Source organism: Pecten maximus, chromosome 18 (genome assembly GCF_902652985.1).
Source record: "Pecten maximus chromosome 18, xPecMax1.1, whole genome shotgun sequence".
NCBI classification, from domain to species: Eukaryota; Metazoa; Mollusca; class Bivalvia; order Pectinida; family Pectinidae; genus Pecten; species Pecten maximus.
Window position 1 is genome coordinate 30,247,004 of NC_047032.1, and position 25,010 is coordinate 30,272,013.

Sequence of the window (25,010 nt, forward strand, 5' to 3'; positions counted from 1 at the left end):
CTCATGAATCCACTTAATCAAGGGCCCAGCTACACCCCTGCTGGAGGTTTGATAATTGAAAGTACTGCATGTTGATTTAAGCAAATAGCCATACAATACCAAATAATTTCAATCTTTTTTATAATATCCTGATCTCACAATTTGTTATTCTGTGTGATGTACATGTATATGACAACTGTAGTCAATCATAAAACATGAATATTATCACCCAGGAAGTTCATCCCTTATCAAGATTCCTCCTCAACTGTCGGTGTGATTGTAGTACTATAGGCAGCCTGTATTTAACACACACGTTTTTTAGTGACTGATACAGAGGGACAACGAGGGCCACATATGGATCACATATATAATAGGTTTGAAGGGGACACTTTGTGGTGTAAATACATAAGATTATAAAAAACCTACCTGTGTGTCATTCCTTCTCATTTCCTTTAATTAGTACCAATTTCCGGTGTATAGCAGGATATACAGGGATTTATGGGTAAATTAAGAATCTGACTGTGCATTTTACAAGGTGTGGATACCGGTACCTTCATTTTGATGTAAGTCATTTGCATTTATAAGAAAATAGAGTTAATTATTATGGTTTGATATATTTAAATCATATAATTTCAAATCCAATACAACAATGGCATCAATTTCCCTCTAATTACCACATGTTTAACCAGGCATGATTTTGTACATAAAATGGATGATTTAACAACACTTCTACTTTCAGAATTGCGTTGATAGTGACTTACACATTTGTGCGCTAGTGTTTGAAGAGGTTTAAATTGCAGAAAAGACTTATAAAACATCTGAAACGTTTTAGTTTCACTACAATTCCAAATCATGTAAGTAATATCCTTTAATATGAGTTTTGATGTCAAAGAACTTGAATTATATTCATGTCCAGCAGGACACCCCACCTGGTCTCATTATACTGACAACAGTCAAACCAGTCGTCCCACTCCTAAAATGCCAAGCATAAGGAGAGAGTAGCAACTACCATTTGTATAGACTCTGGTATGTCTCAACTCAGGGAACAGAGCCAACATTGAATAGACTCCACCATAAACAATTGAATGAATGAATTATATAAATGGGAATCATCTTGCATGAGGACATTGTTGAGTCAATTTGGTCAGAAACATCCTTTGGGGAAGGGGAACAGATTTTGCATAAATGGTTACTCTGACCCCCAAGGGGCCAAAGGGGTGGGGCCTAATGGGGAAATAGAGGTAATTCCTTCAAATCGCTACTAGTCATAAAGTTCTGAATGGATTTGAACCCAATTTGGTCAGACATATCCTTGGCAGAAGGGGATCAGATTTTGCATAAATGGTGACTCTGACCCCCAAGGGGCCTGAGGGGCGGGGCCCAATAGAGGAAATTGAGGCAATTCCTTTAAATCGCTACTAGTCATAAAGTTCTGAATGGATTTGAAGCCAATTTGGTCAATAACATCCTTTGGGGAAGGGGAACAGATTTTGCATAAATGGTGACTCTGACCCCCAAGGGGCCAAAGGGGTGGGGCCTAATGGGGAAATAGAGGTTATTCCTTCAAATCGCTACTAGTCATAAAGTTCTGAATGGATTTGAACCCAATTTGGTCAGAAATATCCTTGGCAGAAGGGGATCAGATTTTGCATAAATGGTGACTCTGACCCCCAAGGGGCCTGAGGGGCGGGGCCCAATAGAGGAAATAGAGGCAATTCCTTTAAATCGCTACTAGTCATAAAGTTATGAATGGATTTGAACCCAATTTGGTCAGAAACATCCTTTGGGGAAGGGGAACAGATTTTGCATAAATGGTTACTCTGACCTCCAAGGGGCCAAAGGGGCGGGGCCTAATGGGGAAATAGAGGTTATTCCTTTAAATAGCTACTTGTCATAAAGTTATGAATGGATTTGAACCCAATTTGGTCAGAAACATTCTTGGGGGAAGGGGAACAGATTTTGCATAAATGGTGACTCTGACCCCCCAAGGGCCAAAGGGACGGGGCCTAATGGGGAAATAGAGGTAATTCCTTAAAATCGCTACTAGTCATAAAGTTAATTATGAATGGATTTGAAACCCAATTTTGGTAAGAAACATTCTTGGGGAAAGGGGAACAGATTTTGCATAAATGGTGACTCTGACCCCCAAGGGGCAAAAGGGGCGGGGCCCCATATGGGATATAGAGGTAATTCCTTTAAATCACTACTAGAATGCATGTTGTAAACTCAGAGAGTCTGGACTTCATTATTTCTTTAAAGCAATTGGGATCCCCACGCTATAACCATATATAGCATTGTTTGAGGTTAACAACAAAACGAATTGAACATGAACATTATTTTGACATTTGGTTAAATCCAACCAGGTGAGCGATACAGGCCCCATGGGCCTCTTGTTTTCTCCAGGTACACCAACTTTTCTCCACCTCCAAAACCAGGCACATCCTTAAATTACCCTGACTGTTAATAGAACGTTTAACAAAATATATAACAGAAAGCCATTGTTATGCTTTCAGGATTATTTCTGTGGCCATGCCTCACCACTGAGTTAATTTGAAACTAAGATTATCATCATACAACTGCTGTGATGTACAGTTTACAGGCCTGGACTAATCTCAGAAAAACAATTGCAAGTTTTGTAAACTCTGTCTGATTGGTCTTACGATGGGAAGAAACCGGAGTAACCCGGATAAAACTCACATGGTCAGGCAGGTGACCCCACACCTATCTGATCAGTGAATTAGGCTTCAGGCACCCAGGTGAAAGTTGAGTTTTACCACTGCACTACCTGACCACCTAAACACTGACTGAAATATGCTTGAAGCATTCCGATGTTTTAATTTGTGATAGAAAAGAAACAGATGAGCAATACGTGTTCTATGGGCCTTTTGTTTAATCACAGGTGCCTGCTTCTGGTTAGTATTAAAAGAAAGAAAAAATTAGCCCGTACTCTTACTTTATAAACAAGGTGTAACACTCGAGGATCTACGATGCATCGACTGTGGAACGGAAGGTAAGATTTGATTGGTTGACAATTATAGTTAGTATTGTTTACAGAGCTGTCGACCAATCAGATTGTCTCCCTACATACCGCTCTAAAATATACAGATTACTTCCGTTCCACAGTCGAATCGCATCGCTGGCTATCACAATCGCTTTTCAGATCCATCTCTGCATCTTCTTGTCTTTAAAGCATCGTCACATAAAAAAAAAAACATGCGTTGATATCTAAGAATTCTAAACCAAGGTATGTTACTGAAGTTTATGTTCATTTGATATTATAATCGGATTGAACTTAAGTCTTGCAGTTTTTTGAGTGTTACACCTTGTTGGTATTATAGTAGAGGCTAATATTTTTTCTATTAATGCTAACCAGAAGCAGACACCTTTTGTTTGATTTACCCACAGTAATGTGATTGTCCAACTTATAGATGTCATCTTTTTTCAGAGGATGAGGAGCGTCGACGCCACACGTAAGTCATCATCATACACTGTTTATCAGTATTTCATTAGACCATTTTCATTATCTCGACTATACAAAGTTCTTTTCATCATGAAGTAAAATTTATATTTATCATGTGGTAAATAATAAACATTACCAGTACAACTTACAGGTATTAAGATTTATGATTATATCACTTGTTTTAAAGCTTCCTTTATAGTCTACATTAGGATTGTAGTGATCAGTTACCTGTATGTGTGTATACATGGGGTGAGGACCAAACCCAGAATGCACTCCGACATGAAGAGATTTTTCATAATATTTTGTATTTATTAGGTCATATCTCACTTATCACTGAATGGATTTTTGTTTAAGGTGAAATTCACCTAGGTTAATTCGGCCACCACTTTCGCAATTAATATCGAACATGTATTCAGACAGTTTATATCATGTGAAAGAGTACTAAATTCTCCTTTTGTTGGTAGTTCCTGAACAAAAATCTGTTCAGTATCATTTGAGATATGGGTATTCGTTATAACAAAAACAGTTGTAAATATCGACATTTTTATTTCATATGGGTTCATAATGGCCACCACTTTCAGTTCTAATTTCTAATACTGTTGAATATAACTTATACCATTTTAAAGGTGATGAATTAACCTTTTTGCTGCTGGTGTCCGAACAAAAATCCATTCAGTAATAATGGAGATATGACCTAATAAACACAATAAATCACCAAAAATGTTTTCAGGCCTGAGTACATTCCGGGTTTTCTACTCATCTGTATACATGTGTGGGTAGTGTGCGAGCTTGAATGTTTGGGAAGAAGCATCTGAGTGAGCCCGTGAGGCTAAGGATTATGGGACACCCTGCCCCACTAAAGATTATGGGACACCCCGTCCCACTAAGGATAATGGGACACCCCATCCCACTAAGAATTATGGGACACCTTGTCCCACTAAGGATAATGGGACACCCCGTCGCACTAAGAATTATGGGACACCTTGTCCCACTAAGGACACTGGGACACCCTGGCCCAATAAAGACCCCGGGAGATTTAGTTGTAGTAAGGACATTAGGTCTAACGGATCAAGCATGGACAATGGGACATTTATAGTCCCAAACAGGATACAGCTTCAGATGTGGAGGTAGTACAGGTATTTAGAGTACGTCCAGGATCATCGTCCATACAGATAATTGTCATGGAAGCAAGGATGGACTCTTGAGCAGAGATTACTATTCTGTCAACAGCGATATATGATAGACTAGGTAAAAAACCACGCAAGGTGAAGGATGCTATCATGTATATGGCGGACCAGGATTCAGCTATGAAGGGCCTTATTATTACACCTATCGGTATAAGACTAGGGAATCACTCATTCCAACACCGAGTTTATGTAGCACCAATAAATGAGGAAATGTTATTGGGTCATGATCTTTTCGATTCATAAAATGCAGACGGACACACTCATTTTAGAGGATGAACGGATTCCAATCTCTACAAAATTTAGGGGTGTAAGCCTGAAGTCGCCAGAGTCACAACTACCAAACAAATTGTTGTACCTCCTAACTCTGTAGTAAGAGTGTCCGGGAAAATGGATTGTTCGTTGAGCGACTGCTTTATTGAATCTTTCAACGATCTTGGTTTATCCATCCCCGCACTGTGTCTTATCCAACTAATGTGGAAAGGAAAATGAGCGAAGAGGCAACTAATGTGGACCAGGACTTTATCAAGTGGATTTCTAATCTCAAAATCCATGAGATATTACTACCGGACACGGCCATACAAGAATTACCGTCTCATGTGAGGACCGTATTTGAGGACTCTATCAAGCATCTTACAGCAGATCAAGCGACACAACTAAAGTGCCTGCCGGGTAACTACAGCGATGTGTTTGTGGAAACTGATTTTGACTTGGGGAGCTTTACGGAAATCGAACAACAGATTGACACAGGGGATGCTAAACCGATTAAACAGCAAATGTGGTGTACTCCAGATAAAGTACGGACCTTCCTGTCTGCGACTGCATGGAAAGACCAATCACTCCGTCCACTTCCTGGGTAAATTCTCCCGATTGCCAGTTGGCTCTTATGCAGTAATGGCATCTCTTATGCAGTAATGGCATCCTCCACATGGGTTAACATCTCCAGCTTTATGTCTGCCACATATGATGGACACGGAGTAAGACTGTCCGGAACTCGTGAGAGTGCATCCGCATTTCCGTGCTTAACTCCTGACCTATGCTTGACGATCATGTGATACTGTGCAAGCTCCTCCATCCATTGTGCTAGTTGTCCCTGTGGTTCCTTAAACCTTAAGAGCCCAGTAAGAATTGAATGATGTGTCTGTACGGTAAACTGTTTACCTAATAGGTAGTGTTTAAACTGTCGAGTGAATCTGACTATACTCAAAAACTCCTTACGTGTGGTGCAGTAAGTTTTCTCTTCTGCTGGTAGAGAAAAACTGCTAAAAGCAATTACTTTCTCCTTGTTTCCTTGCACTTGACTTAGTACTCCCCCAATAGCGACGTCTGAAGCATCAGTGTCCAGGATGAAATTATCTTTGTTTTTGGCTTCTAAATCTATTTTAACATGTTTTATACCTGTGGCAAGTGATATTTTACTTGAGACTTTTGTAGCGTAATGAACAAACATATCAATTACATATCTACAGGTAAGTGCCAAAATTTAACACACATGATGGTAAACGCCAAAATTTGACACACCAATATTTAACCACCCTATTTTAAGCAAAAAATGCCAAATTTTGGCAACGCCAAAATATCCCAAAGTGCAGTATCCAGTTAGGACTTGTGTCAAACATCATTGTGTGTGAGAGGTTTGATTGGATGAGAGTGTTGTACAGACTTCACATCTTATTACCTGCACAGGTCATCCCTGTACTCTGCTTCCACTTCATTCTGCATCATGCCATCGGACAGTTTGTAGGACAGGACAGGACAGGATTTTGGACTTTTACCTTAATCTGGTTAACATGGTCATTGGTGTCGCTTCTATAAGGTTTTACTTTGACATGCTCAAATCAGTCTCTCAAAGGAACAGATGATCATATATTGCTCCAGAAAATTGGCAATTATGTACATAGTCATCACTTTTGCGGATACACCTGACGGGTGAATCCACACCAAACTGTCAAGCAGTCAAGGTCAAGGACAATTTCCCTTGCTCTTGGTGAGGCTGAAGTTTTTATACTTGTCATCAAAATGTACCAAAAGTCCTAAATTACCCTCTTTCTAAGGAGAGGACCCTCCCATGAAGAGCGATGTTTTGTATATGGACTGGAGGTATGAGATTTGCTGCTTGATGAGTGATTCAGAGGTTACATCCTGTTCTTTGGTTCAGGCTCTAAGGCAGTCACAGGGGTGTGACCCGCTGAGTATTGAGGACCATGGGGTCTCCAAGGGAGATTCTAGCCAGGCTTGATACATAAGTTTCGCCCTGAATCCTTTAGGGTATATTGTGTTCGAGCTCCAGATACCTTTTATTCAGAATGCTAAATTTAGCATTTTGGCTAAAGTAGTACCAGATACAGATTATAACATGCAGTGCCCAATGTTGTACTAATGTAACAAGGCTTATAAAAGATTCTGTAGCGGATACTAATGTAACAAGGCTTATAAAAGATTCTGTAGCAGATACTTATGTAACAAGGCTTATAAAAGATTCTGTAGCGGATACTAATGTAACAAGGCTTATAAAAGATTCTGTAGCGGATACTTATGTAACAAGGCTTATAAAAGATTCTGTAGGGGATACTAATGTAACAAGGCTTATAAAAGATTCTGTATCTCATACTAATGTAACAAGGCTTACAAAAGATTCTGTATCTGATACTAATGTAACAAGGCTTATAAAAGATTCTGTAGCGGATACTAATGTAATAAGGCTTATAAAAGATTCTGTATCTGATACTAATGTAACAAGGCTTATAAAAGATTCTGTAGCGGATACTAATGTAACAAAGCTTATAAAAGATTCTGTAGCGGATACTAATGTTACAAGGCTTATAAAAGATTCTGTATCTGATACTTATGTAATAAGGCTTATAAAAGATTCTGTATCTGATACTTATGTAACAAGGCTTATAAAAGATTCTGTATCTGATACTTATGTAATAAGGCTTATAAAAGATTCTGTAGGGGATACTAATGTAATAAGGCTTATAAAAGATTCTGTATCTGATACTTATGTAACAAGGCTTATAAAAGATTCTGTATCTCATACTAATGTAACAAGGCTTATAAAAGATTCTGTATCTGATACTAATGTAATAAGGCTTATAAAAGATTCTGTAGCGGATGATTTCTTTGCAACACACCATAGACAGTATTTTGTGTTCGTATGGTGTTAGGACCATTAGTAAGAAACATCTAATGGTTGGCCCACATGCGTCTACAAATGTCTTGGCTATTGGTCACATAGCGTTCCATCATAGAACATGGCTTTGTACATGTCACGCTAGCCACATAGACGAACTTTGCCCAGCTATGCATTTTCTAAGTTTTCAACCAGACTTTTACAAAATTTTATGGGAATGACCAATACAATATGGAGATGTGCCCCTTGAAAGGATTTTGGATTTTTACCCCTATTTAGCTCACCTGGTCCAAAGGACATACTTATGTCATACTGTGGCGTCCTGCGTGATATTGTACATGTCTAGATCTTGTAAATGCATTGTTGAAAAAAAAATCATCGAAAAGGAAAAAAGAAGTTACCAAAAAAAGAAGAACAATAAGGTTTCATTCCATTGAATAATTAATTTGATTTTGTAAAAAAACCTATCAACAGTTACATGTATGTCCTTTTATGCAAGAGAGAAAGTGTGTTCAACTTCAGAAGAAGAACAAATCTTTTAATTGGTGTGAGTTTTATGTTTTAGCTCTGATGAAAGTAGCAGATCAGATGGCAAAGGGGCCCAGAGCACAGGCCATGTTTAATTGCCTACTGAAATATGGGGTATGTGGACGCTTCCTTCTTAGAACCAAACTTTGGATCATGTTTTTACAGGACACATCATGATCACCATTACCAGTATTTGATGACAATATCAGAGCCATGTGATGTACAGGCCACTGATCCACCCTCCAGTTAGGGTTTAAAGCTAGTTTAATCTAGAATTGTTGTGTAGAGTTTGACTAGAGCAAATATTACTGGCCTATAAGAAATCTATTGTACTCACAAAGTGTTTTCCTGTTGAATCATGGGTACAATTATGTTCCCAGCTTGGTTTTTTGGGTACATCCATGGTTAGTTAACAGGAAAATGGTATAATGTATTCAAAACCTTACCTTTAGTTATATAAGATTAATTACTTGATTGGGATGATAAAAGCATGCTACCTATACCTAAGTCACAAAATGAAAAACGTCGACTTTAAATCAAGCTTTCCACTTTTTAATACCACACCAGAATTGTACACACAGTGATTTTGATGAAAAATACCTCTTTTACTTCTTGAGTATTTTTTTAACATATCATGAGGCTGGTCTCTTTTGTGTAATGGAATTCAACCACAATGATTCTCCTAATAGTGGTCGAAGCTGTGGCTTTAATATAAGGGAGGAAATGGCCTACATAGGAGATATAGATAGAACAAACAGTAGCCACATCGTTTTAAATTACCCACTCAATGTCTCATCACGTACAGTATATCAAGTCTGGTGTAATAACGCTCAATGTCTCATCACGTACAGTATAGCAAGTCTGGTGTAATACCCACTCAATGTCTCATCACATACAGTGTATCAAGTCTGGTGTAATACCCACTCAATTTCTCATCACGTACAGTATATCAAGTCTGTCTGGTGTTACACCCACTCAATGTCTCATCACGTACAGTATATCACGTCTGTCTGGTGTAATACCCACTCAATGTCTCATCACGTACAGTATATCAAGTCTGTCTGGTGTAATACCCACTCAATGTCTCATCACGTACAGTATATCAAGTCTGTCTGGTGTAATACCCACTCAATGTCACATCACGTACAGTATATCAAGTCTGTCTGGTGTAATACCCACTCAATGTCTCATCACGTACAGTATATCAAGTCTGTCTGGTGTAATACCCACTCAATGTCTCATCACGTACAGTATATCAAGTCTGGTGTAATACCCACTCAATGTCTCATCACATACAGTATATCAAGTCTGTCTGGTGTAATACCCACTCAATGTCTCATCACGTACAGTATATCAAGTCTGGTGTAATACCCACTCAATGTCTCATCACATACAGTATATCAAGTCTGTCTGGGGTAATACCCACTCAATGTCTCATCACATACAGTATATCAAGTCTGGTGTAATACCCACTCAATGTCTCATTACATACAGTATATCAAGTCTGTCTGGTGTAATACCCACTCAATGTCTCATCACGTACAGTATATCAAGTCTGGTGTAATACCCGCTCAATGTCTCATCACGTACAGTATAGCAAGTCTGGTGTAATACCCACTCAATGTCTCATCACATACAGTGTATCAAGTCTGGTGTAATACCCACTCAATTTCTCATCACGTACAGTATATCAAGTCTGTCTGGTGTTACACCCACTCAATGTCTCATCACGTACAGTATATCACGTCTGTCTGGTGTAATACCCACTCAATGTCTCATCACGTACAGTATATCAAGTCTGTCTGGTGTAATACCCACTCAATGTCTCATCACGTACAGTATATCAAGTCTGGTGTAATACCCACTCAATGTCTCATCACATACAGTGTTTCAAGTCTGGTGTAATACCCACTCAATGTCTCATCACATACAGTATATCAAGTCTGTCTGGTGTAATACCCACTCAATGTCTCATCACGTACAGTATATCAAGTCTGGTGTAATACCCACTCATTGTCTCATCACATACAGTATATCAAGTCTGTCTGGTGTAATATCCACTCAATGTCTCATCACGTACAGTATATCAAGTCTGTCTGGTGTAATACCCACTCAATGTCTCATCACATACAGTATATCAAGTCTGTCTGGAGTAATACACACTCAATGTCTCATCACATACAGTATATCAAGTCTGTCTGGTGTAATACCCACTCAATGTCTCATCACGTACAGTATATCAAGTGTGGTGTAATACCCACTCAATGTCTCATCACATACAGTGTATCAAGTCTGGTGTAATACCCACTCAATGTCTCATCACGTACAGTATATCAAGTCTGGTGTAATACCCACTCAATGTCTCATCACGTAAAGTATATCAAGTCTGTCTGGTGTAATACCCACTCAATGTCTCATCACGTACAGTATATCAAGTCTGTCTGGTGTAATACCCACTCAATGTCTCATCACGTACAGTATATCAAGTCTGGTGTAATACCCACTCAATGTCTCATCACATACAGTATATCAAGTCTGTCTGGTGTAATACCCACTCAATGTCTCATCACGTACAGTATATCAAGTCTGGTGTAATACCCACTCAATGTCTCATCACATACAGTATATCAAGTCTGTCTGGTGTAATACCCACTCAATGTCTCATCACGTACAGTATATCAAGTCTGGTGTAATACCCACTCAATGTCTCATCACGTACAGTATATCAAGTCTGGTGTAATACCCACTCAATGTCTCATCACATACAGTATATCAAGTCTGGTGTAATACCCACTCAATGTCTCATCACATACAGTATATCAAGTCTGTCTAGTGTAATACCCACTCAATGTCTCATCACGTACAGTATATCAAGTCTGTCTGGTGTAATACCCACTCAATGTCTCATCACATACAGTGTATCAAGTCTGGTGTAATACCCACTCAATGTCTCATCACGTACAGTATATCAAGTCTGGTGTAATACCCACTCAATGTCTCATCACATACAGTGTATCAAGTCTGGTGTAATACCCACTCAATGTCTCATCACATACAGTATATCAAGTCTGTCTGGTGTTATACCCACTCAATGTCTCATCACGTACAGTATATCAAGTCTGTCTGGTGTAATACCCACTCAATGTCTCATCACGTACAGTATATCAAGTCTGGTGTAATACCCACTCAATGTCTCATCACATACAGTATATCAAGTCTGTCTGGTGTAATACCCACTCAATGTCTCATCACGTACAGTATATCAAGTCTGGTGTAATACCCACTCAATGTCTCATCACCTACAGTATATCAAGTCTGGTGGAATACCCACTCAATGTCTCATCACATACAGTGTGTCAAGTCTGTCTGGTGTAATACCCACTCAATGTCTCATCACATACAGTGTATCAAGTCTGGTGTAATACCCACTCAATGTCTCATCACATACAGTATATCAAGTCTGTCTGGTGTAATACCCACTCAATGTCTCATCACATACAGTATATCAAGTCTGGTGTAATACCCACTCAATGTCTCATCACATACAGTATATCAAGTCTGTCTGTGGTAATACCCACTCAATGTCTCATCACATACAGTATATCAAGTCTGGTGTAATACCCACTCAATGTCTCATCACGTACAGGATATCAAGTCTGTTTGGTGTAATACCCACTCAATGTCTCATCACATACAGTATATCAAGTCTGTCTGGTGTAATACCCACTCAATGTCTCATCACGTACAGTATATCACGTCTGTCTGGTGTAATACCCACTCAATGTCTCATCACATACAGTATATCAAGTCTGGTGTAATACCCACTCAATGTCTCATCACATACAGTATATCAAGTCTGTCTAGTGTAATACCCACTCAATGTCTCATCACGTACAGTATATCAAGTCTGTCTGGTGTAATACCCACTCAATGTCTCATCACATACAGTGTATCAAGTCTGGTGTAATACCCACTCAATGTCTCATCACGTACAGTATATCAAGTCTGGTGTAATACCCACTCAATGTCTCATCACATACAGTGTATCAAGTCTGTCTGGTGTAATACCCACTCAATGTCTCATCACATACAGTGTATCAAGTCTGGTGTAATACCCACTCAATGTCTCATCACATACAGTATATCAAGTCTGTCTGGGGTAATACCCACTCAATGTCTCATCACATACAGTATATCAAGTCTGGTGTAATACCCACTCAATGTCTCATTACATACAGTATATCAAGTCTCTCTGGTGTAATACCCACTCAATGTCTCATTACGTACAGTATATCAAGTCTGGTGTAATACCCACTCAATGTCTCATCACATACAGTATATCAAGTCTGGTGTAATACCCACTCAATGTCTCATCACATACAGTATATCAAGTCTGTCTGGTGTAATACCCACTCAATGTCTCATCACATACAGTATATCAAGTCTGTCTGGTGTAATACCCACTCAATGTCTCATCACGTACAGTATATCAAGTCTGTCTGGTGTAATACCCACTCAATGTCTCATCACATACAGTATATCAAGTCTGTCTGGTGTAATACCCACTCATTGTCTCATCACATACAGTATATCAATGCATTAAATTCAAATAATAAAAAATTATACAATTGCTAACAATTTTATATCTACATACTTATGTGAAATATATGATAAGGTTAAATTTGTATAAAAACTATTTTATGAGCATGTCGTTAACACTGACATGAGGAACTACAATGTACATGTATATCGTCTTGAAAATTTGGCTGTTTTTGGGTTTGCACTTACTGACTATACGTAGGAAATTCAAACGTATGTTTGCTTCAGTCACTAAAAAAACCTATACGAATAAACCTATTCAGTCAATAGGAATAAATTTTGAGTGACAGATAAATGGGCGACATTCTATTTATCTGTCACCCGAATTATATTCATAGCGACTGTACACTAGTATCTGGTAACAGTTCAATGCTTAAATATTTTCTCTGGTCCCATGGAATATGTTCTTAACAAGTTTTACTGCTATCAAGATTTGGCCCAGCAATTTGAATAAGCTTTACCTCTTTATTTTTTTCTATATTTTGAAAGGACTTAGGAATACCTATTCATCCTTCTTGGGAAACTCGAGAAACTCAAGATCCATCAAATGGTGGATTTCATGCTGGTGCCACAGGTAAGTTAATGATTAACAGATAGTCTCCCACTGGTTCCAATAGACCCCCCCCCCCCCACACACACACACTGGTTCCCATAGACCCCCCCCCCCCCCCACACACACACTGGTTGGTTTCTATAAACATCCCCCCACTGGTTACCATAGACATACCCCACCCCACATGCACTGGTACAATAGACCTCCCCCTCCCGAACACACACACACACACACACTGGTTCTCATAGACACCCCCCTCAAACTTAAGTGTGGCAGTGTGTCATGTACCAAAAGTAGGTAATTCTAATCTACATTTTGACCTTTGACCTACATCAAAAAGGTATTTCTTTGCCCGATCTGCTGCTCATCTTTTCAGTGGAACTTCTTACTTGGGGCAGATAGGTTCATCCTATCTGGAGGATCAGTTGTATTAAACTTACTACTTACTAAGATTAATATACCTGAATTGATTCACATCATCCATTAAGTTGATAGTCTGTCAAATAATCGGTGTGTAGAATTAATATCAACCCGAATTCATTAACTGCTTTCCTCACGTATAATTTCACATCTGACGGATGACTGTGATTTGTTGAATTTTCTTGCTTGATATTAAGTATTCTGCACATTACATAATCATATTGATGTATCTGACTTTATTAAGGACCATTATTTATTTTGACGTTAGGATGGTCAGGTAGTGTGTTGGTAACAAACACCACCTTTCACCTAGTTAAACCGGTCGTTTCTCCAATCAGACATGCAAATGGTCATCTGCCAAACCACATGGGTTTTCCCTGGGTAATCAGGGGGGGGGGGGGGGGGGGGGCAGTTGTTGTTGTTGTGTTGTTGGTCCTGTTCTTCATATTCTCAATCATGGAGCTGTTAGAGTGTTGGATATGCAAAACTAGAAAGAAAATGTCATAAATAAAAAAATGTATGTGATACATGTATTTGTATTGAACGTGTATGCTTATATAATGCCTATACTTTTGAGAGAATTTAATCATTATATTTGTCCATCTGACAGAAACATTTTTTGCCCTTAAATTTCTTTTCTGAGTTTGCAATGAATCTCTGAATCAGGCTTTATACAATGTACTCTGACTATAAATGCCTCATTTAAAGTATCATAATTGCTCTAGTCGTAAATAAAGGCACTTGAATACATCAGTAAGACTGGATACATTTGTGATAAATTATCATTTTTTACAGCTTCACCTGTCTACCAACAAGCTGGAGACCTGGAAGAGGTATGCTATACAGGGTCAAGTTTAAGTGTTGATTTTTAGCTTACTATCATCAGATGGTGAGCTATTCAATTGTCCTGCACTGGTTTGGTTTGGTTTATTTTATTTAACATCCCATTAAAAGCCAGGGTCATTTAAGGACATGCCAGGATTTGGAGGTGGAGGAAAGCTCGAGTATAGGAAGTAAAACCACCGGCCTACAGTCAGTACCTGGCAACTGTCCCACGTGGGTTTCAAACTTTCGACCTAGAGGTGGAGGGCTCATGATAAATTGTCGTGACACTCGGCCACCGCAGCGCCTACCCTGCGATCGTCCTTCCAAACTGTTAACAATTTCATAACAATATAGGAAACAATTTTGAAACTAAAGCAAGATAACAAATTATAAAAGTTAGGATATGCTATGATCTTTTCTGTGTGTTGAAGTGCTGTGATATATTTTGGCACATATAGCTACCTCAGCCACAAACACGCTTGCATAAAATAGATGTAGAATCAGCAGTACAAAGCATGAAATAGAGCCAGTTCAGTCAATTTAAGTAAAGATAAACACTTTATTAATTTTATGCCTATTTCAAAAGGAAATTTATTGTAAATTGATGCTGCAGAAGGGAGATAACTCCGGATATACCTGTTGAATTATTGTAAAAAATCACTTAACCTAACCATTATTTCTTACTGGCAGAGTTCATACCTCGGTACCGGATTATGTTTAATATCTTCGCTAGGGATTGACCTGGGCCCAGATGTTCCAAAGGTGATTAGGCTAATCACAGTTTAAATGACAATTTTAAAATCCTGATTAAATCGTTTTTGCTAAAACAAATTTGACAATAGATTTTAAAACTATAGCACTCATCAGTCTTTTCTATCTTAAGGAATATACAACACGGATTTGGAAGTAAAGGAGAAATGAGATTTTCACTAATCAACTGATTAAGCTAATCACTTTTTGAACAACTGGGCCCTGGAAACCTCTACTCCTTAGTCTTATGCTCAACCAACGTAGCTAAAGACCCGAGTTAAAAATAGATACATGTAATACAATAATGTATTTCCATTTCCTATTAGAGGTACTAAAAATACAAAAGTGACCAACCTATATGTTAAACCATGTCGTCCTCTCTTGTTCCATCCAACTTAAGATTACTTGTTCTCATTTGTAGGTTGTTGAGGTGAACAGCAGCCTTCGGACAAAAGCTGAAAGTCCAGGTAAAACAGTAGCGGAGTATCTGCTACCTTTTATTTACTATCTTTTTACCAGTAAAATATCAGATTGGTCAATTTGATCGATCATCGATCATCACTGCTTCTATCGCTACTGGTGATGTTTTAACATGATCATAACTTCTGATTTAATTTTAAGTGATGGAATAAAGAATGTTTTTATTTCTGCTGCATCTCTTTAAAAATATTATCAAATCTTTGAGAAGAAAATAAAGCAGGTAACATCAACCTCTGGAGTTACCCTGCCTGGTGATTCCCATGCTTTTAAAATGCAAGGGACTTCATCTTTAAAATGTTTGAAATCCTCTTAAAAAATTAATAGATTGAAACTTCAGAGTTATATCTCTATCAAATAGATTTTTTATTGCATTTTTGCCAGTGAAATATAGAAATTTATCAAACTAATCAAACATATGTTTTCACTGCAGCAATATGAGCAGTGAAAATATAAGATTTTGTAGTGAAAATATAAGATTTTGCAGTGAAAATATAAGTTTTGCAGTGAAAATATAAGATTTTGCAGTGAAAATATAAGTTTTGCAGTGAAAATATAAGATTTTGCAGTGAAAATATAAGAAATGCAATGAATCTCTGAATCAGGCTTTATGCAATGTACTCTGACTATAAATGCCTCATTTAAAGTATCATAATTGCTCTAGTCGTAAATAAAGGCACTTGAATACATCAGTAAGACTGGATACATTTGTGATAAATTATCATTTTTTACAGCTTCACCTGTCTACCAACAAGCTGGAGACCTGGAAGAGGTATGCTATACAGGGTCAAGTTTAAGTGTTGATTTTTAGCTTACTATCATCAGATGGTGAGCTATTCAATTGTCCTGCACTGGTTTGGTTTGGTTTATTTTATTTAACATCCCATTAAAAGCCAGGGTCATTTAAGGACATGCCAGGATTTGGAGGTGGAGGAAAGCTCGAGTATAGGAAGTAAAACCACCGGCCTACAGTCAGTACCTGGCAACTGTCCCACGTGGGTTTCAAACTTGCGACCTAGAGGTGGAGGGCTCATGATAAATTGTCGTGACACTCGGCCACCGCAGCGCCTACCCTGCGATCGTCCTTCCAAACTGTTAACAATTTCATAACAATATAGGAAACAATTTTGAAACTAAAGCAAGATAACAAATTATAAAAGTTAGGATATGCTATGATCTTTTCTGTGTGTTGAAGTGCTGTGATATATTTTGGCACATATAGCTACCTCAGCCACAAACACGCTTGCATAAAATAGATGTAGAATCAGCAGTACAAAGCATGAAATAGAGCCAGTTCAGTCAATTTAAGTAAAGATAAACACTTTATTAATTTTATGCCTATTTCAAAAGGAAATTTATTGTAAATTGATGCTGCAGAAGGGAGATAACTCCGGATATACCTGTTGAATTATTGTAAAAAATCACTTAACCTAACCATTATTTCTTACTGGCAGAGTTCATACCTCGGTACCGGATTATGTTTAATATCTTCGCTAGGGATTGACCTGGGCCCAGATGTTCCAAAGGTGATTAGGCTAATCACAGTTTAAATGACAATTTTAAAATCCTGATTAAATCGTTTTTGCTAAAACAAATTTGACAATAGATTTTAAAACTATAGCACTCATCAGTCTTTTCTATCTTAAGGAATATACAACACGGATTTGGAAGTAAAGGAGAAATGAGATTTTCACTAAGCTAAACACCTTTTGAACAACTGGGCCCTGGAAACCTCTACTCCTTAGTCTTATGCTCAACCAACGTAGCTAAAGACCCGAGTTAAAAATAGATACATGTAATACAATAATGTATTTCCATTTCCTATTAGAGGTACCCATATAAAAGTGACCAACCTATATGTTAAACCATGTCTTCCGCTCTTGTTCCATCCAACTTAAGATTACTTGTTCTCATTTGTAGGTTGTTGAGGTGAACAGCAGCCTTCGGACAAAAGCTGAAAGTCCAGGTAAAACAGTAGCGGAGTATCTGCTACCTTTTATTTACTATCTTTTTACCAGTAAAATATCAGATTGGTCAATTTGATCGATCATCGATCATCACTGCTTATATCGCTACTGGTGATGTTTTAACATGATCATAACTTCTGATTTAATTTTAAGTGATGGAATAAAGAATGTTTTTATTTCTGCTGCATCTCTTTAAAAATATTATCAAATCTTTGAGAAGAAAATAAAGCAGGTAACATCAACCTCTGGAGTTACCCTGCCTGGTGATTCCCATGCTTTTAAAATGCAAGGGACTTCATCTTTAAAATGTTTGAAATCCTCTTAAAAAATTAATAGATTGAAACTTCAGAGTTATATCTCTATATCAAATAGATTTTTATTGCATTTTTGCCAGTGAAATATAGAAATTTATCAAACTAATAAAACTCATATTTTCACTGCAGCAATATGAGCAGTGAAAATATAAGATTTTGTAGTGAAAATATAAGATTTTGCAGTGAAAATATAAGTTTTGCAGTGAAAATATAAGATTTTGCAGTGAAAATATAAGTTTTGCAGTGAAAATATAAGATTTTGCAGTGAAAATATAAGAAATGCAATGAATCTCTGAATCAGGCTTTATACAATGTACTCTGACTATAAATGCCTCATTTAAAGTATCATAATTGCTCTAGTCGTAAATAAAGGCACTTGAATACATCAGTAAGACTGGATACATTTGTGATAAATTATCATTTTTTTACAGCTTCACCTGTCTACCAACAAGCTGGAGACCTGGAAGAGGTATGCTATACAGGGTCAAGTTTAAGTGTTGATTTTTAGCCCACTATCATCAGATGGTGAGCTATTCAATTGTCCTGCACTGGTTTGGTTTGGTTTATTTTATTTAACATCCCATTAAAAGCCAGGGTCATTTAAGGACATGCCAGGATTTGGAGGTGGAGGAAAGCTCGAGTATAGGAAGTAAAACCACCGGCCTACAGTCAGTACCTGGCAACTGCCCCACGTGGGTTTCAAACTTGCGACCTAGAGGTGGAGGGCTCATGATAAATTGTCGTGACACTCGGCCACCGCAGCGCCTACCCTGCGATCGTCCTTCCAAACTGTTAACAATTTCATAACAATATAGGAAACAATTTTGAAACTAAAGCAAGATAACAAATTATAAAAGTTAGGATATGCTATGATCTTTTCTGTGTGTTGAAGTGCTGTGATATATTTTGGCACATATAGCTACCTCAGCCACAAACACGCTTGCATAAAATAGATGTAGAATCAGCAGTACAAAGCATGAAATAGAGCCAGTTCAGTCAATTTAAGTAAAGATAAACACTTTATTAATTTTATGCCTATTTCAAAAGGAAATTTATTGTAAATTGATGCTGCAGAAGGGAGATAACTCCGGATATACCTGTTGAATTATTGTAAAAAATCACTTAACCTAACCATTATTTCTTACTGGCAGAGTTCATACCTCGGTACCGGATTATGTTTAATATCTTCGCTAGGGATTGACCTGGGCCCAGATGTTCCAAAGGTGATTAGGCTAATCACAGTTTAAATGACAATTTTAAAATCCTGATTAAATCGTTTCTGCTAAAACTAATTTGACAAAAGTTTATAAAACTATAGCACTCATCAGTCTTTTCTATCTTAAGGAATATACAACACAGATTTGGAAGTAAAGGAGAAATGAGATTTTCACTAATCAAGTGATTTAGCTAAACACCTTTTGAACAACTGGGCCCTGGAAACCTCTACTCCTTAGTCTTATGCTCAACCAACGTAGCTAAAGACCCGAGTTAAAAATAGATACATGTAATACAATAATGTATTTCCATTTCCTATTAGAGGTACTAAAAATAAAAGTGACCAACCTTATATGTTAAACCATGTCTTCCTCTCTTGTTCCATCCAACTTAAGATTATTTGTTCTCATTTGTAGGTGGTTGTTGAGATGAACAGCAGCCTTCGGACAAACGCTGAAAGTCCAGGTAAAACAGTAGCGGAGTATCTGCTACCTTTTATTTACTATCTTTTTACCAGTAAAATATCAGATTGGTCAATTTGATCGATCATCGATCATCACTGCTTCTATCGCTACTGGTGATGTTTTAACATGATCATAACTTCTGATTTAATTTTAAGTGATGGAATAAAGAATGTTTTTATTTCTGCTGCATCTCTTTAAAAATATTATCAAATCTTTGAGAAGAAAATAAAGCAGGTAACATCAACCTCTGGAGTTACCCTGCCTGGTGATTCCCATGCTTTTAAAATGCAAGGGACTTCATCTTTAAAATGTTTGAAATCCTCTTAAAAAATTAATAGATTGAAACTTCAGAGTTATATCTCTATATCAAATAGATTTTTATTGCATTTTTGCCAGTGAAATATAGAAATTTATCAAACTAATAAAACTTATATTTTCACTGCAGCAATATGAGCAGTGAAAATATCAGATTTTGTAGTGAAAATATAAGATTTTGCAGTGAAAATATAAGTTTTGCAGTGAAAATATAAGATTTTGCAGTGAAAATATAAGTTTTGCAGTGAAAATATAAGATTTTGCAGTGAAAATATAAGAAATGCAATGAATCTCTGAATCAGGCTTTATACAATGTACTCTGACTATAAATGTCTCATTTAAAGTATCATAATTGCTCTAGTCGTAAATAAAGGCACTTGAATACATCAGTAAGACTGGATACATTTGTGATAAATTATCATTTTTTACAGCTTCACCTGTCTACCAACAAGCTGGAGACCTGGAAGAGGTATGCTATACAGGGTCAAGTTTAAGTGTTGATTTTTAGCCCACTATCATCAGATGGTGAGCTATTCAATTGTCCTGCTCAGGTTTGGTTTGGTTTATTTTATTTTATTTAACATCCCATTAAATTTGGGTTTCAAACTTGCGACCTAGAGGTGGAGGGCTAGTGATAACTTGTCATGAAACCTTAACCACTCAGCCACCGCAGCCCCTTCCTTGCAATCATCCATCCAAACTGTTAACAATTTCACATGAATTTATTTTATATTGATGCTGCAGAAGGGAGATAACTCCAGATATACCAGTAGAATAATTAAAAGAAAATCACTTAACCTAAACATGATTTCTTACTGACAGATTTCATACCCCGGTACTAGATTTTGTTTAATGTCTCCGCTAGGGATCGACCTGGGCCCAGTTGTTCAAAATGTGATTAGGCTAATCACAGTTTAAACAACAATTTTTAAATCCTGATTAAATCGTTTCTGCTAAAACTAATTTGACAAAAGTTTATAAAACTATAGCACACATCAGTCTCTTCCTACGTGCCTGTTCAAAGGATATACATACACAGATTTTGAAGTAAAGGAGAAATGAGACTTTCACAAATCAAGTGATTAAGCTTATCACGTTTTGAACAACTGGGCCCTGGAAACCTCAACTCCTTAGTCTTATGCTCAACCAACGTAGCTAAAGACCCGAGTTAAAAATAGATACATGTAATACAATAATGTATTTCCATTTCCTATTAGAGGTACTAAATATAAAAGTGACCAACTTATATGTTAAACCATGTCTTCCTCTCTTGTTCCATCCAACTTAAGATTATTTGTTCTCATTTGTAGGTGTTGTTGAGATGTACAGCAGCCTTCGGACAAACGCTGAAAGTCCAGGTAAAACAGTAGCGGAGTATCTGCTAGTTTGTATTTACTATCTTTTTACCAGTAAAATATCAGATTGGTCAATTTGATCGATCATCGATCATCACTGCTTCTATCGCTACTGGTGATGTTTTAACATGATCATAACTTCTGATTTAATTTTAAGTGATGGAATAAAGAATGTTTTTATTTCTGCTGCATCTCTTTAAAAATATTATCAAATCTTTGAGAAGAAAATAAAGCAGGTAACATCAACCTCTGGAGTTACCCTGCCTGGTGATTCCCATGCTTTTAAAATGCAAGGGACTTCATCTTTAAAATGTTTGAAATCCTCTTAAAAAATTAATAGATTGAAACTTCAGAGTTATATCTCTATCAAATAGATTTTTATTGCATTTTTGCCAGTGAAATATAGAAATTTATCAAACTAATAAAACTTATATTTTCACTGCAGCAATATGAGCAGTGAAAATATAAGATTTTGTAGTGAAAATATAAGATTTTGCAGTGAAAATATAAGTTTTGCAGTGAAAATATAAGATTTTGCAGTGAAAATATAAGTTTTGCAGTGAAAATATAAGATTTTGCAGTGAAAATATAAGAAATGCAATGAATCTCTGAATCAGGCTTTATACAATGTACTCTGACTATAAATGTCTCATTTAAAGTATCATAATTGCTCTAGTCGTAAATAAAGGCACTTGAATACATCAGTAAGACTGGATACATTTGTGATAAATTATTATTTTTTACAGCTTCACCTGTCTACCAACAAGCTGGAGACCTGGAAGAGGTATGCTATACAGGGTCAAGTTTAAGTGTTGATTTTTAGCTCACTGTCATCAGATGGTGAGCTATTCAATTGTCCTGCGCAGGTTTGGTTTGGTTTATTTTATTTTATTTAACATCCCATTAAATTTGGGTTTCAAACTTGCGACCTAGAGGTGGAGGGCTAGTGATAACTTGTCATGACACTTTAACCACTCAGCCACCGCAGCCCCTTCCTTGCAATCATCCATCCAAACTGTTAACAATTTCACATGAATTTATTTTATATTGATGCTGCAGAAGGGAGATAACTCCAGATATACCAGTAGAATAATTAAAAGAAAATCACTTAACCTAAACATGATTTCTTACTGACAGATTTCATACCCCGGTACTAGATTTTGTTTAATGTCTCCGCTAGGGATCGACCTGGGCCCAGTTGTTCAAAATGTGATTAGGCTAATCACAGTTTAAACAACAATTTTTAAATCCTGATTAAATCGTTTCTGCTAAAACTAATTTGACAAAAGTTTATAAAACTATAGCACACATCAGTCTCTTCCTACGTGCCTATTCAAAGGATATACATACACAGATTTTGAAGTAAAGGAGAAATGAGACTTTCACAAATCAAGTGATTAAGCTTATCACGTTTTGAACAACTGGGCCCTGGAAACCTCAACTCCTTAGTCTTATGCTCAACCAACGTAGCTAAAGACCCGAGTTAAAAATAGATACATGTAATACAATAATGTATTTCCATTTCCTATTAGAGGTACTCATATAAAAGTGACCAACTTATATGTTAAACCATGTCTTCCTCTCTTGTTCCATCCAACTTAAGATTATTTGTTCTCATTTGTAGGTGGTTGTTGAGATGAACAGCAGCCTTCGGACAAAAGCTGGAAGTCCAGGTAAAACAGTAGCGGAGTATCTCTAGTTTGTATTTACTATCTTTTTACCAGTAAAATATCAGATTGGTCAATTTGATCGATCATCGATCATCACTGCTTCTATCGCTACTGGTGATGTTTTAACATGATCATAACTTCTGATTTAATTTTAAGTGATGGAATAAAGAATGTTTTTATTTCTGCTGCATCTCTTTAAAAATATTATCAAATCTTTGAGAAGAAAATAAAGCAGGTAACATCAACCTCTGGAGATACCCTGCCTGGTGATTCCCATGCTTTTAAAATGCAAGGGACTTCATCTTTAAAATGTTTGAAATCCTCTTAAAAAATTAATAGATTGAAACTTCAGAGTTATATCTCTATATCAAATAGATTTTTATTGCATTTTTGCCAGTGAAATATAGAAATTTATCAAACTAATAAAACTTATATTTTCACTGCAGCAATATGAGCAGTGAAAATATCAGATTTTGTAGTGAAAATATAAGATTTTGCAGTGAAAATATAAGTTTTGCAGTGAAAATATAAGATTTTGCAGTGAAAATATAAGTTTTGCAGTGAAAATATAAGATTTTGCAGTGAAAATATAAGAAATGCAATGAATCTCTGAATCAGGCTTTATACAATGTACTCTGACTATAAATGCCTCATTTAAAGTATCATAATTGCTCTAGTCGTAAATAAAGGCACTTGAATACATCAGTAAGACTGGATACATTTGTGATAAATTATCATTTTTTACAGCTTCACCTGTCTACCAACAAGCTGGAGACCTGGAAGAGGTATGCTATACAGGGTCAAGTTTAAGTGTTGATTTTTAGCCCACTATCATCAGATGGTGAGCTATTCAATTGTCCTGCTCAGGTTTGGTTTGGTTTATTTTATTTAACATCCCATTAAATTTGGGTTTCAAACTTGCGACCTAGAGGTGGAGGGCTAGTGATAACTTGTCATGACACTTTAACCACTCAGCCACCGCAGCCCCTTCCTTGCAATCATCCATCCAAACTGTTAACAATTTCACATGAATTTATTTGATATTGATGCTGCAGAAGGGAGATAACTCCAGATATACCAGTAGAATAATTAAAAGAAAATCACTTAACCTAAACATGATTTCTTACTGACAGATTTCATACCCCGGTACTAGATTTTGTTTAATGTCTCCGCTAGGGATCGACCTGGGCCCAGTTGTTCAAAAGGTGATTAGGCTAATCACAGTTTAAACAACAATTTTTAAATCCTGATTAAATCGTTTCTGCTAAAACTAATTTGACAAAAGTTTATAAAACTATAGCACACATCAGTCTCTTCCTACGTGCCTATTCAAAGGATATACATACACAGATTTTGAAGTAAAGGAGAAATGAGACTTTCACAAATCAAGTGATTAAGCTTATCACGTTTTGAACAACTGGGCCCTGGAAACCTCAACTCCTTAGTCTTATGCTCAACCAACGTAGCTAAAGACCCGAGTTAAAAATAGATACATGTAATACAATAATGTATTTCCATTTCCTATTAGAGGTACTCATATAAAAGTGACCAACTTATATGTTAAACCATGTCTTCCTCTCTTGTTCCATCCAACTTAAGATTATTTGTTCTCATTTGTAGGTGGTTGTTGAGATGTACAGCAGCCTTCGGACAAACGCTGAAAGTCCAGGTAAAACAGTAGCGGAGTATCTGCTAGTTTGTATTTACTATCTTTTTACCAGTAAAATATCAGATTGGTCAATTTGATCGATCATCGATCATCACTGCTTCTATCGCTACTGGTGATGTTTTAACATGATCCT

At 36.9% G+C, this 25,010-nt stretch overlaps 1 protein-coding gene and 2 long non-coding RNA genes across 3 annotated transcripts; all 3 read left to right on the top strand.

Annotated features, from left to right (window-relative positions):
- The first annotated feature begins 8,228 nt into the window (after window positions 1–8,228).
- LOC117316360 lies at window positions 8,229–14,728 on the top strand. Its single transcript, XM_033870902.1, has 3 exons — window positions 8,229–8,398; window positions 13,373–13,457; window positions 14,652–14,728. The coding sequence occupies exons 1-3, from the start codon at window positions 8,249–8,251 to the stop codon at window positions 14,726–14,728; spliced, it is 312 nt and encodes a 103-aa protein (XP_033726793.1). The 5' UTR covers window positions 8,229–8,248.
- Window positions 14,729–17,827: 3,099 nt separating this feature from the next.
- Window positions 17,828–19,855, top strand: LOC117316780. Its single transcript, XR_004530001.1, has 3 exons — window positions 17,828–17,874; window positions 18,621–18,658; window positions 19,821–19,855. It is a non-coding gene; the product is annotated as an uncharacterized LOC117316780 (long non-coding RNA).
- Window positions 19,856–22,281: 2,426 nt separating this feature from the next.
- Window positions 22,282–23,989, top strand: LOC117316666. The gene is made up of 3 exons (XR_004529963.1): window positions 22,282–22,322; window positions 23,163–23,211; window positions 23,956–23,989. It is a non-coding gene; the product is annotated as an uncharacterized LOC117316666 (long non-coding RNA).
- Window positions 23,990–25,010: the final 1,021 nt, after the last annotated feature.